This window comes from Mobula hypostoma, chromosome 19 (assembly GCF_963921235.1).
Source record: "Mobula hypostoma chromosome 19, sMobHyp1.1, whole genome shotgun sequence".
Lineage (NCBI taxonomy): Eukaryota > Metazoa > Chordata > Chondrichthyes > Myliobatiformes > Myliobatidae > Mobula > Mobula hypostoma.
This window is the reverse complement of record NC_086115.1, coordinates 2,785,974-2,801,101: the sequence shown is the minus strand read 5'-3', so window position 1 is coordinate 2,801,101 and position 15,128 is coordinate 2,785,974. Positions and strand designations below refer to the sequence as shown.

Genomic DNA, 15,128 nt, shown 5'->3' with positions numbered 1-15,128 from the left:
TATCATCTGCCTATCCTTCCTCACAAACTCCCTACAGACTGTCTCTACTTATGCGCCAAACGCCCCATTAGGTTCTCACCCTCTGCAAATCTAGTTTAAACCCTCCCCAACAGCATTAGCAAACCTCCCCGCCAGGATATTGGTCCCCCTTGGATTAAAGTGCAACCTGTTCTTTTTGTACAGGTCACACTTGCCCCAGAAGAGGTCCCAATGATCCAGAAATCTGAATCCCTGCCCCCTGCTCCAATCCTCAAGCCACACATTTATCCACCACCTCATTCTATTCCTGTACTCACTGTCGCATGGCACAGGAGCAATCCTGAGATTACTACCCTTGGGGTCCTGCGTCTCAGCTTCCTTCCTAACTCTGTGTTCTGCTTTTAGGATCCTCCTCATTTTTTCTACTTGCGACATTGGTACCAATATGTACTACTACGGCCTCTGGCCTTTCACCCATTTCAGGATATTGTGGACGTGTTCAGAAACATAACAAACCCTGGCACCTGGGAATTGAGCTACCATCCGTGTTTCTTCCTGCCCACAGAATCGCCTATTTGTCTCCTTAACTTTAGAGTCCCCTGTGACTGCTGCCATCCTCTTCCGTTTCCTTAACTTCTGAGCCACAGGTCCAGACTCAGTGCCAGAGGCAAGCCACCGTTACTTCCCCCAGGTTAGGTGGTTTCCCTCCCCCCCCCCACCCAACAGTACTCAAAATGGAGTTCTTGCTGTTAAGGGGGACAGCCACAAGGGTGCTCTCCACTATGTGTCACTCTCCATTCCCTCTCCTGACAGTCACATACAGATACATCTGTCATTGGCTTCTTCTCAAATCTCGGGGTGAATTCGATCATATTATGATCACTTGTCCCTCAAGGCTTTTTACCTTAATTTCCCTAATCAAATCTGGTTCATTGCACAACTTCCAGTCCAGAATTGCTGATCCCCTAATGAGCTCAATCACGAGCTGATCTAAAAAGCCATCTCATAGGCATTCTAAAAATTCCCTCTCTTGGAATCCAGCACCAGCTTTATTTTCTCAATCTATCTACATATTGAAATCCCCCATGACTATCGTAACTTTGCCATTTCGGCATGCAGTTTCTGTCTCCCATTGTAACTTGTAGTCCACATCCTTACAGCTGCTTGGGGGTCTCTATACTACTTCCATCAGGGACTTTTTAGCCTTAGCTCTATCCACAATGATTTTAACACCTATTTCACCTCTTTCTAATGATTTGATTTTTTTTTAACCAACAGAGCAACGACGCCCCCTCTGCCTTCCTGCCTGTCCTTTCTATACAATGTGTATCCTTGGATGTTAAGTTCCCAGCTATAATCTTCTTTTAGCCAATTTAGTGATGCCTCCTACAACATCATACATGCCAATATGTAACTGTGCTACAAGTTCATCTACCTTACTGCATATACTGTGCACATTCAAATACAACACCTTCAGTCCTTTTCAATTTTGTCTGCCTTTTATGTTGCAACTCATCCTGTTGACTTCAATTTTGCCCAATCAATGGCCTCTCCTCACTGCACATTGCCTTTGTTTGTAAACCAGCTACCTCATCTTCAGTACTATCACTCCAGTTCCCATCCTCCTGCCAAATTAGTTTAAACCCACCCAAACAATTCTAGCCAACTTTCCTGCAACGATTTTGGACCCCCTCTGGTTCAGGTGTAACCCATCCCTTGTGTACAGGTCGTACCTTCCCCAGAAGAGATCCCAATGATCCATAAATCTGAACCCCGGCCCCTGCACCAGTTCCTCAGCCAAATCATCCTATTCTTACCCTCACAGCAATACAGAGATTACTACCCTGGTGGTCCTGTTTCTCAGCTTTCTACCTAGCTCCCTAAAATCTCTCTTCAGGAACTCCTCACCTTGTCTACTTGTGTCACTGGTGCCAATATGTACCAAGACTTCTGGCTGCTCATCCTCACCCTTGAGAATGCCATGGACCCAATCTGAGACATCCTTGATCCTCACACTAAGGAGGCAACATTCCATCCAGGTGTCTCTATCACACCCACAATTCCCTGTTCCTCTGACTAGGAAATCTCCTATCAACACTGCCATCCGTTTCACCTCTCTGCTCTTCTGAGCCACAGCGGCAGCAGACTCAGTGCCAGAGACTCGATCACTGTGGCTCCACCCTCCACCCCCCCCGCAGTAGGTCAACCCCTCAATAGTATCTAAAGTCGTATACTTCTTATTGAGGGGAATGGGCACAGGTGTACTCTGTGCTTTTCCCCTTTCTCCTCAGTAACCTGGTTACCTGTCTCCTGCAATCTATGGGTGACTACCTTCTTGTAGCTCCTGTCTATCATTTCCTCACTCTCCCATATGAATTGAAGGTCATTGAGCTGTAGCTCAGTACATCTGGTGCAGATCAATGCCCCGGAGCCATTCTCACTCAACAGTTGAGGAATAAACGAGTGAGAAAAGAAAGTGGGAAACTTACAAGATTCTTTACCTAATCCAAGCCTGATCTCGCCTCAGACTGATGAGCCAAAGACACTCTAAACACTGGCACACTTAAAAGAAAGGCTGCCCTTTCTAATGAATCATTCTTGCTGATTGGTTGTTCCACAGCTCAGAGAAACAGTTCTTTAAAATCTTGATTGCCTTCGTAATTGTAAACCAGCTCTTTTTTACACACTCCCTGATAACAATCATCCAATTCAGAAAACTGCTATGAAGCTCTGCTTATTAAATCTTGAAAGTGGACTTGACTGAAAGGTAGCTGTTCTTCCTCAACTCAGAGAAAAGGCAGAACTTCACAGCAGTTGAAAGCTAGCTCTTTTTGTTCACTCCCTGAAGTAGATTGCCCAACTCAGCCCCAGAGCTCTACACCCTCCAGTTAGAAGATAAAGAATTTAAGAAATAGGAACAGGAGGAGGCTATTTGGCCCGTTGAGTCTGCTTCACCATTCAATAAGATAATGGCTTATCTGGCCACTGACTCAGTTTTCCCTATAACAGTTAGCTACCCTGTTCAGCAAAAATCTTATCTAACTGTGCTCTAAATATAATTAATAAGGTAACCTTTACTGTTTCCCTGAGCAGAAAATTCCACAGATCACTACTCTCCAAGGAAAGCAGTTTGTCCTTATTTCCATCCTAACTCTATTACCCCAAATCGTGAGGCTATGTCCCCTAGTTCTATTCTCTTACATGTGGAAACAACTTTTCTCTCTCTAATTGTAGATGTTTCTATGAGATTCCCTTTCATTCTTCTGAATTCCACTGAATATAGACCCAGGCAACTCAATCTCTCCTCATAGGTTCAAAGGTTCATTTGTTATCAAAGTGTACAGCTCTGAAATTCATTTTCTCCAGATAGTCACAAAATCAAGAAAGAAAAGAACAGCAATATGATGATTGACCCTACCCAACCCCACCCCCCCAAAAAATCCTTCCCCTTCAGAAAAAAAAAGATTGGGCGAAAAACACAAATATAAAAAACTAAGACTGAAACAAGAAGTCCATTGTCTGTGATCCCAAGTCCAAATCCAAATCCATATCCATATTCAAAGTACAGAAAATTACCTTGGCCACAGCGGCAGGCTCTCCCCTGTCCGGTAGCAATCAAATGGCAGGCAGCCAATGCTCGGCTTGTGAATTTGCCTTTGTTTCAATCTCCTGTGTCTCTTTAATCGGTGAAATGGAGTCAAACATCGGCTCGCACCCTGTCCCGCAGACTTCTCGCCATAAGACTTGCACGCTGCCTCTGCCCCTTGGACACAGCAAAACGCTGGATCACCCAAGCTATCTCCAAACTGCAAATCACAGGCTCCAACAGCTCCAGAAACACATTCAAGATGAAAAACAGATGTAAAAGACATAAAAGAAATTAAATAAATCATTTCATGCATTATACGGAAGATGTTGACTGGTGAATCAACATGGTGAACCTCCTCTACACCCCCTCCAAAGTTAGTATGTTTATCTTCCAGTAAGGAGACCGGAACTGCATGCAGTACTTACTCCAGGTGTAGCCTCACCAGTACCCTGTACCATTGCAACATTCACTCACTGGTGTTAAATTCAATCTATCTAACAATGAAAGCCAACATTCCGTTTACCTTCTTGATGACCTGTTGCCCCTGCGAGCCAACCTTTTGCGATTCATGCACGCACACTCCCTAGTCCATTTCCATAACAACATACTGCAATCTTTCACCATTTAAACAATAATCTAATCTTCTATTTCTCCTTCCAAAGTGACCTTGCGTTTAAATTCAAGTTTAATTATCATTCAACTGTACATGAATACCCTTGAAAACAGCAAAATGAACCAGTGTTCCTCTGGGGCCAAATTGCAAACCTCAGTACAAATAGTCATACACATCACAAGGCACATTTTCTTCATATTGAGATACAGTGCGGACAAGGCCCTTCCAGCCTTTAGAGCTGTGCTGCCAGCACTCGCGATTTAACCCTAACCTAATCATGGGATAGTTTACAATGATCAATATTCTACTAACTGGCATGTCTTTGGACTGTGGGCGGAAACTGGAGCACGCGGGGAGATCATGGGGAGAACGTACAAACTCCTTAAAGACAGTGACGGAAAAGATAGCAAGCAAGCCGACGTTCACGCAAAGAAAATGCATGGTCCACATCCCTGAGTGACGTCCTATAAATTGATGGTGCATGGGCGTTATTGAGAAGAATAAATAGTTCTCAGCAGGCCGCAGATGAATGCACTTGCACAATTCAGCGTCATTCCACCAGTCGAACACCGGATGGCAGCATCCAACCCAGCACCACCTCCGGGGGTGTTCTCTCCTAAGCTGCTGCAAAAGCCAAGCCCACGACTTGAGGCCTAGTCCTCACTACAACTGAGACCACGCAGCTTCTCCATCATCTGTCTCTCCAGTAAATAAGGACTTGTGGCATTTCACGTTACCGATGTCCAGTAGAGTCTTGCGATCACAAAAGAAACATCCAAAACACTCACTTGTTAGACTGCACACCATGCACTGACTCTGATGCCTTTCTGTAATAGGCAGTAACACAGTCCGCACCAAGTCCAGCTCCTCTGCTAATGAGCAGCTGTCTGAAGGGGTGGACCTGCTGTACGTGTCCTTAACGTCCAGCATTCTCTTGCGATCATTTAAAAAAGGACATTTAAAATAAACAAAAACACCTTTGAGCAACACACATCAAAGTTGCTGGTGAACACAGCAGACCAGGCAGCATCTCTAGGAAGGGGTACAGTCAACGTTTCAAGCCAAGACCCTTCGTCAGGACTAACTGAAGGAAGGGTTAGTAAGAGATTTGAGAGGGGGAGGGGGAGATCCAAAATGATAGGAGAAGATAGGAGGGGGAGGGATGGAGCAAAGAGCTGGACAGGTGATTGGCAAAGGGGTTTGTTGTGTGTTGCTTGAATTTCCAGCATCTGCAGAATTCCTCTTGTTTGCGTTTTTAGAGACACCTTCGGTTGGCCCCTCAGAGGCGGCTGTGTTTGAACACACCATCTTAGCAGATGTTGTACTCCAGGGGTCCCCAACCTCTTTTGCACCGCAGACTGAATTAATATTGACAATATTCTTGCGGACCAGCCAAGCCCCCCCCCCCCCCCCCGGTGTTCAAGTGGGGTTAAACTCACCTCAACATGTCTTTTACAGTTAGGGTTGCCAACTTTCTCACTTCCAAATAAGGGACAAAAGTAGAAGTCAAATCCTGGGACACGTGTTTACCCCAGGAAAGACTACCATGACCATGAAGCCTTGCGCGGGTACCTGTGTGCACATGCGCGTATGTGCCGATTTTTTTTCCCACAAATCGGTTTTGCCTTAATCTTCCCGACTATACTGCACATACATTATTTCTACTTTATTTAGGCTGTGTATTTATCATATCATTCCTGCTTTTACCATATGTTAGTGTTATTTTAGGTTTTATGTGTTATTTGGTATGATTTGATAGGTTATTTTTTGGGTCTGAGAATGCTCAAAAATTTTTCCCATATAAATTAATGGTAATTTCTTCTTCGCTTTCGCCATTTTGGCACGTACAGTTTCATAGGAGCGCTCTACCTTAGCGGGGGAAGTACAGGACAATGGCGGTCCCGTATGGGATAAACCAATTTAGCCCAATATACAGGATGTCCCGGCAAATACGGGACAGTTGGCAACCCTATGTTCAAGTTCAACAGAGCATGACAGGCAATGAGGAAAGGCGCAGCTGACTCGTGTCGTTTCCTCGCGGCCTGGTAGCACATGCTTTGCAGCCCAGTACCTGGGGGCCGCTGTTGTACTCCATCTGCCAGACCCATGGCCATTCACTTTATCTATATCTCTCTGAAGACTGTCCGCATCCTTTGAATAGTTTGCTTCCTTACTCAATTTGGTGTCATTGGCAAACTTAAACGTGTTACTGTTGGTCCACTCTTCTAAATCATAAGACCATAAGACAAAGGAGCAGAAGTCAGCCATTTGACCCATCGAGTCTGCTCTGCCATTTTATTATGAGCTGATCCATTCTCCCATTTAGTCCCACTTCCCTGCCTTCTCACCATAACCTTTGATGCCCTGGCTACTCAGATACCTATCAATCTCTGCCTTAAGTACACCCAGTGTCTTGGCCTCCACTGCTGCCCGTGGCAACAAATTCCATAGATTCACCGCCCTCTGGCTAAAAAAATTGCTTCATATTTCTGTTCTGAATGGGCACCCTTCAATCCTTAAGTCATGCCCTCTCATACTAGACTCCCCCATCATGGGAAACAATGCACTCTGTCCATGCCTTTCAACATTCAGAATGTTTCTATGAGGTCTCCCCTTATTCTTCTAAACTCCAAGGAATACAGTCCAAGAGCGGACAAACGTTCCTCATATGTTAACCCTTTCATTCCCGAAATCATTCTAGTGAACCTTCTCTGTGCCCTCTCCAACGTCAGCACATCCTTTCTTAAATAAGGAGACCAAAACTGCCCATAGTACTCCAAGTGAGGTCTCACCAGCACCTTATAGAGCCTCAACATCACATCCCTGCTCCTATACTCTATTCCTCTAGAAATGAATGCCAACATTGCATTTGCCTTCTTCACTACTGACTCAACCTGAAGGTTAACCTTAAGGGTATCATGTACGAGGATGCCTAAGTCCCGTTGCATCTCAGAACTTTGAATTCTCTCCCCATTTAAATAATAGTCTGCCCGTTTATTTCTTCTGCCAAAGTGCATAACCATACGCTTTCCAACATTGTATTTCATTTGCCACTTCTTTGCCCATTCTTCCAATCTATCCAAGTCTCTCTGCAGACTCTCTGTTTCCTCAGCACTAGCGGCCCCTCCACCTAACTTAGCCACAAAGCCATCTATTCCATAATCCAAATCAATGATGTACAATGTAAAAAGAAGCGGCCCCAACACGGACCCCTGTGGAACACCACTGGTAACCGGCAGCCAACCAGGATAGGATCCCTTTATTCCCACTCTCTGTTTCCTGCCAATCAGCCAACGCTCTATCCACGTATGTAACTTACCCGTAATTCCATGGGCTTATATCTTGTTAAGCAGCCTCATGTGTGGCACCTTGTCAAAGGCCTTCTGAAAATCCAAATATACAACATCCACTGCATCTTCCCTTGTCTAGCCTACTGGTAATTTCCTCAAAAAATTGTAATAGGTTTGTCAGGCAGGATTTTCCTTTATGGAATCCATGCTGAGTTCTGCCTGTCTTGTCATATGCCTCCAGGTACTCTGTAACCTCATACTTGACAATCGACTCTAACAACTTCCCAACCACCGATGTCAAGCTAACAGGTCTATAATTTCCTTTTTGCTTCCTTGGCCCCTTCTTAAATAGCGGAGTGACATTTGCAATCTTCCAGTCCTCCGGAACCATGCCAGAATCTATTGACTTTTGAAAAATCATTGCTAATGCCTCCGCAATCTCCACAGCTACTTCCTTCAGAACACGAGGGTGCATTCCATCTGGTCCGGGAGATTTATCTACCTTTAGACTATTCAGCTTCCTGAGTACTTTCTCTGTCGTAATTGTGACTGCGCACACTTCTCTTCCCTGCCACCCTTGAGTGTCCGGTATACTGCTGATGTCTTCCTCAGTGAAGACTGATGCAAAATACTCGTTCAGTTCCTCCGCCATCTCCTTATCTCCCATTACAATTTCTCCAGCATCATTTTCTATCGGTCCTATATCTACTTTCACCTGTCTTTTACTCTTTGTATACTTGAAAAAGCTTTTAGTATCCTCTTTAATATTATTTGATATTATCCTTTCATAGTTAATCTTTTCCCTCTTAATGACCTTCTTAGTTTCCTTTTGTAAGGTTTTAAAAACTTCCCAATCCTCTGTCTTCCCACTAATTTTTGCTTCCTTGTATGCCCTCTCCTTTGCTTTAACTTTGGCTTTGACTTCTCTTGTCAGCCACGGTTGCATCCTTCTTCCATTTGAAAATTTCTTCTTTTTTGGAATATACCTGTCTTGCACCTTCTTCACTTCTCGCATAAACTCCAGCCACTGCTGCTCTGCCGTCCTTCTGGCCAGTGTCCCTTTCCAGTCAACTTTGGCCAGTTCCTCTCTCATGCCACTGTAATTTCCTTTACTCCAGTGAAATACCGACACATCAGATTTTGGCTTCTCTTTTTCAAATTTCACAGTGAACTCAATCATGTTATGATCACTGTCTCCTAAGGGTTCCTTCACCTCAATCTCTCTAATCACCTCCAGTTCATTACACAATACCCAATCCAGTACAGCCGATCCCCTAGTGGGCTCAACAACAAGCTGTTCTAAAAAGCCATCTCGCAGACATTCTACAAATTCTCTCTCTTGAGATCCAGTGCCGACTTGATTTTCCCAATCCACTCGCATGTTAAATTCCCCCACAATTATCAAAACACTGCCCTTCTGACAAGCCTTTTCTATTTCCTGTTGTAATTTGTAGTCCACCTCACTGCAGCTGTTTGGAGGCCTGTAAATAACTGCCATCAGGGTCCTTTTACCCTTGCGATTTCTTAGCTCAACCCATAAAGATTCTGCACCTTCCAATCCTATATCACCTCTTTCTCATAATTTAATATCATTTCTTACCATTAAAGCCACGCCTCCCCCTCTGCCTACCTTCCTATCCTTCCGATACACAGTGTATCCTTGGACGTTCGGCTCCCAGAGACAGGCATCCTTTAGCCACGTCTCAGTGATGGCCACAATATCATACCTGCCAATCTGTAGCTGTACGACAAGATCATCTGCCTTATTCCTTATGCTGTGTGCATTTGAGTATAACACCTTAAGACCAGTATTTGGTACTTTTCGTTTTGATTTCACTGCAACTTTATTGCACTGCAACTCATCCCAATGGGTACAAGTTTGCCCCATCTCCTGCCTGTCTTTCCTGACATCCTTACTGCTCACTATCTTAGATTTATTTCTGTTTTCCCCTTCCTCCGCTCTGTCATTCCAGTTCCCATCCCTCTGCCAAATTAATTTAAACCCTCCCTAACAGCTCTATTAAACCTTCCTGACAGGATATTGGTCCCCTTCGGGTTCAGGTGTAACCTGTCCATTCTGATCATTGATGTATATCATAAACAGTTGCGGGTCCACAACGCTCTACTCACCATTGATTGCCAACCAGAGAAACAACTATTTATCTCAACATCCTGCTGTCAATTAATTAATTTATCTGTTCTCCATGCTAATACATTACCCAACTTCATACACTCCTATCTTACTAATAAGTCTTTTATGTGGAAATTTATTGAGTACCTTCTTGAAATCTAAGTATACAACATCCACCTTTTCACTGTGCTCATTATATCATCAAAGAACTCCAGTAAGTTTGTTAAACAGGATCTTTCCTTCATGAATATATGCTGTGCCTGCCGAATCGAGCCACTTCTATCCAGATTTCTATTTTTAAAAGGTTTTTTTTTGGTGCTGAGATTTACTGTAATTAAAGATTATTAGAAAAATTATTAGAACTATCCGAAAAATATCGGCACTAGTACCAGTCTGGTGTTTTGAGTTCCTGTAGATCGGGTAAAAATCATATTTTCACAGCATCCAATATATCTGAATGGTAGTTCTCTTACTCAGGTAACCATAGTCTCACAGCTAGTGGAAAAGCTGGACATCTGACAGTAATCACTTGGAGTTGCATTTAACTTTGCAAAATTTGCTGTCTACTTTCCACTTAAATGGCGGCAACCAGCAGTCGCCTCATCCTTTATCTTTTGCAAAGTTCATCCCTTATTTTTTTTTCTAGGAAACATGTTGAGATTTTAACCTTTTTTTCCAGTGGAAGAAAGCAGACAGCACTTCAAAAAACAGCAGTGGGACACCAATCAAGATAGAAGATCCTAATCAATTTGTCCCACTAAATACGGATCCACGAGAGGTCCATGATAAGAGAAACAAGGTTTGTGAGTCCTTAATTGATGCATAAATTCTATTAACTTGTGTTTTGCTGAAATATTTACTTATGGGATATTCTCAATAGAAAACTCTATTTATGTTGAAATATAATAAATTCAGATTTTTTTTAATTCACTGAAATTGAAGCTGAATTTTCTTGACTGCATTTGTGGAGAAAGAGAGAAGATTAATGTTTCAGGTTGACGTCCTTTCTTCAGAGCATGACCTCTTTAACATTGGTGCTATGGGTAGAATGAATGTACTTTTTTTAAGGGAGTACAATTTTAAAATTTTCCAAATTAATTTTGAATCAGTTTCATAATCAGTGTCTTGGTGTAAAATAATCATACAGAAGTTCATGGGCAGCAGGAGCATTACTATTTGCTAATTCCCTTGCAAGTCACAAACCATTGATTTGTTAATGAATGTCCATGCTGTGGTTATCTGTTCATCAGAATCATGTTTATCATCACTGGCATGTGACATGAAATTTGTTAACTTAGCAGCTGCAGTTCAATGCAATACATAATATAGAAGGGGAAAAAAACAAAATAAAATAATAATAAATAAGTAAATCAATTGTAGTATACGTATATTGAATAGATTAAAAATCGTGCGAAAAACAGAAATAATATATATTTTAAAAGTGAGGTAGTGTTCAAGGGTTCAATGTCAAGGAATCGGATGACTGAGGGGAAGAAGCTGTTCCTGAATCGCTGAGTGTGTGCCTTCAGCCTTCTGTACCTCCTACCTGATGGTAACAGTGAGAAAAGGGCATGCCCTCGGTGCTGGACATCCTTAATAATGGATGCTGCCTTTCTGAGACACCGTTCCCTGAAGGTGTCCTGGGTACTTTGTAGGCTACTCTCTGCAACTTCTTTCAGTCCTGTGCAGTAGCCCTCCTATACCAGATGGTGATGCAGCCTGTCAGAATACTCCCCGTGGTACATCTATAGAAGTTTTTGAGTGTATACTCCTAATGAAGTATAACACTGTCTTACCAGACTGTGGATACCACCATCCTTTCGAGAGTATTTCAGATTAAACTTATTTTTAAAAAAGGTAAAATAGTCCATATCCCTATTGTGCGAAATTGGACTTTTAATTAAGTACTCTTACTGATTTCACGATTCCAGATTTAGCTCAGACAGAAACCTAAATTTTGTTTTGTCTCACTGCTGACTGGCAGTTAAGATTGTAAATAGCTGCTGTAACTGGAAACTTGATCTTCCATAGTTTAGCTGCACAAAAGGCAGACTGAGAATAAAGGGGTATATTAAAATTAATCCTTTTTGCACCCACAGAAATGCTTCCTTTAGTTTTTCATATATTGTATTTTATCAACCTGCTTTCATAATGCCCTGTATTTTGGAATTAGGTCATTAGTATGGATGGTTTGCAGTTTGTTCACTTTCATATTCATGGTAAATGGTTGTTCTGAAACCTTTTGAACTTCTAAGGATACCACCACGGTTCTGCTCAGATTCAGATGCTTTAGCTTGAAGTTAAAAGAATCACATGCAACTCTTTGATCACATCAAAGCTGTTTAATGACATTTACAAGAGTCATGTTTCCTGCTGTACACAGCATGCCTGAACCAATGACTGACTCATTACTATTGTTCTAGATCCGTGAACAAAATCGATATGACATGAAGACTGCAGGGCCACAGTCGCAATTACTGGCTGGTATTGTTATAGAGAAGAAAAGCACCCCGGTACAGTTGCATCATGTATTTTAATTTGCAGTTTTGTCTTTCAGTTGTAATTTTCATTCCTGTTCATACCAAGAGTAACCAATTAAATTCCCTATAATTAAAGCATCCACAGTTAAAATGAACCATTGCTTAGATCAGTTATAAAGGGAACACTGGCATCCATTAAATTAATGTCAGTGTCAGGGTTCCCAGTTATATTCCTTTATCTGCAGATTAGCCAAAATGAAGGTAACACTTCAGCTTTACACTGAGTTATCTTAAAGGAAACACAAGTAAATAAATCAAAGTTGCTGGTGAACGCAGCAGGCCAAGCAGCATCTGTAGGAAGAGGTGCAGTCGACGTTTCAGGCCGAGACCCTTCGTCAGGACTAACGAAGGGTCTCGGCCTGAAACGTCGACTGCACCTCTTCCCGCAGATGCTGCTTGGCCTGCTGCGTTCACCAGCAACTTTGATGTATGTTGCTTGAATTTCCAGCATCTGCAGAATTCCTGTTGTTTACAAGTAAATAAATACCTATTGAAATAAACTCAGTATTATAAAGTAATTCAAAATCAAAGTTGTGCTTTCTTTTTGGTACTCTGTTATTTTCACCTTTGTTTTTGTTTCAGATATCTTTATCTTGCAGCCTAAATGGTAACCTTACTGCCTCTGGCAAATGTAATTGAAGTCATTAATTTTTTATACTACTTCTTTCACCAATGGTTACGTACAGCAGCTGAATCACATTCACGCACGTAACTACTGAGGGGCTGGTAACAGCAGCTCAGATATTGTATTGATGTTCATAAACAGGTTCTGCCGGAAATGCCAACTAGATGATCACAGAAGCCAATCTATGGCCATTGTAATTCAGTCCAAGTGATATCTAGAATTAACTAAGCAAACTGGATTAGCAAAAACAATAGGACCACATTATGCTCCATAGCTAATTCTGCCCTCTCCCCTTTTTATAGGTAATTTGGGATAGTCGATTGGTCTTCAGATTACATAAGTGTTTTGTTCCTTAGTAAACTGATTTCTCTGTAAATCAGAAACCTGTTTCTATAGCTACCACTATCGCTACATATGCTTCATTTCATGGAATATCTCTGTTCATCATAACATTAATCAATGTAAAAAATGGAACATAAACTGTGTCCAGTTTTATTATTAGTATATTATTATTACTATCTTGAAAATTTCTCTAGAAATTAATTGAAGAATTTTCATAAAGTCATATTTAAGATCATAAGATATAGGAGCAAATTAGGCCATTTGGCCCGTTGTCAAATGGCTGAAGCATTTCTCCCTCAGCCCCGGTCTCCTGCTTTCTCACCTTCATGCCCTGACTAATCAAGAACCTACCAGCATTGCCTTAAATATACCCATTGGCTTGGCCTCCACAGCCACCTTTGGCAACACGTTCCACAGATTCACCCCTCTCTGGCTAAATTAATTCCTCCTCATTTTCATTCTAAATGGGCATCCATTTATTCTGATTCTGAGTCTGTGACCTCTAGTCTTGGACTCCCCCACCATAGGAAATATCCTCTCCAAATCTATCTTATTGAGGCCTTTCCATAAGTCTTCTATAACCCTGTGCTAACCTTGCCAGCACTGCACAAATCCCAAAGAGTGAATAAAAAAACTTAATTGGTTGCAATACTAATCAGAGTTAAACATTGTTTATTCTTAAATAAATACGAGTGAAATGTTCTGAAATGAGTTTGAAGCAACACACACAAAAATTGCTGGTGAGCACAGCAGGTCAGGCAGCATCTATAGGAAGAGGTACAGTCGACGTTTTGGGCCGAGACCCTTCGTCAGGACTAACTTGACAAAGGGTCTCGGCCCGAAACGTCGACTGTACGTCTTCCTATAGATGCTGCCTGGCCTGCTGTGCTCACCAGCAATTTTTGTGTGTGTTGCTTGAAATTCCAGCATCTGCAGATTTCCTTGTGTTTGCGTGCTGAAATAGGTTTGATTGTTTCTTTCAATAATCTGGTTTCATAAGGCAAAAACACATTTTTGAAATGTTGCACTATCAACATAATATTCTAAAAATATATTTGAATTTTAGCAGTTAAGGATCTAAGTATTAACCAAAGATAATTTCCAAAGGCTTGCTAAGGACAACGTGTTGATATCCAGATTACTTTTTTGAGGAAAGAAATGAAACAGATTTAATACATGAATATCAGGAAATATCTGTCAAGTCACTTTGTGCATTGTGCTACACTGATTAACAAAGTTTATATGAGGAAAATGTTTAGAGGAAATGAATATTGTTTAATTTGGTAAATAATTGGAGTGCCATAAATGTTGGGTCTACAACAAGGATAAATGTCGATTATTTCAATTAATTGGGTTTATTTAAAGAAAATGCATTTCTATTATGCTCCAAGTTGAAATGCCCCAAGATTATTTGTAATGGTTACACCCAAGTCAGTTAGATTTGTACATTGCCCTTGCTAAAGAAGGAAATTTATAGTAAATTGTTCTCTTCACAATTTCACAAACATTCACCAAAACTAAAATTTCTATAACAATGCTGCAAATTTTATGTGGAGGGAATTTACGTAAAAACTCTTGCTTTTCAGCTCACACAACTGGAAATTGAAAGATTGGAAGAACAGATGCCGCCAGGCCCACCAAACCCATTCAATTACCTCAATGAGAATGAATTGGAGGAATACAAAAGGATGATTGAACGAAAACAACAAGGATTGGATGGCAAGTACTCGTGTATTTAAGTTATGGAAACAAAACTAAAAGAACATCCTGAAATTTCTGATTGCACAATACAAGGATTTTGCCAGGACTTGAGGACCTGAGTTATAGGGAAAGGTTGAATAGGTTAGAACTTTATTCCCTGGAATGTGGAAGAATGGGGGAAGATTTGGTAGAGATATTTAGAATTGTAAGACCATGAGACACTTGAGCAGAATTAATCCATTTGGCCAATCAAGTCTGTTCTGCCATCCAATTATGGCTGATTCTTTTTTTGCCACCCTCAGCCCCACTACCTGGCCT

General features: G+C 41.7%; 1 protein-coding gene across 10 annotated transcripts in view; it reads left to right on the top strand.

Annotated features, from left to right (window-relative positions):
• The window catches only part of add3a (adducin 3 (gamma) a), a 246,688-nt gene that overhangs the window by 219,660 nt on the left and 11,900 nt on the right, over positions 1-15,128 (top strand). For all 10 annotated transcript variants that reach the window (XM_063071246.1, XM_063071242.1, XM_063071248.1 and 7 more), the window contains 3 exons: positions 10,282-10,401; positions 12,026-12,115; positions 14,696-14,828. In XM_063071246.1, the coding sequence (XP_062927316.1) occupies positions 10,282-10,401; positions 12,026-12,115; positions 14,696-14,828 (343 nt within the window). The remainder of the gene's footprint in view (positions 1-10,281; positions 10,402-12,025; positions 12,116-14,695; positions 14,829-15,128) is intronic.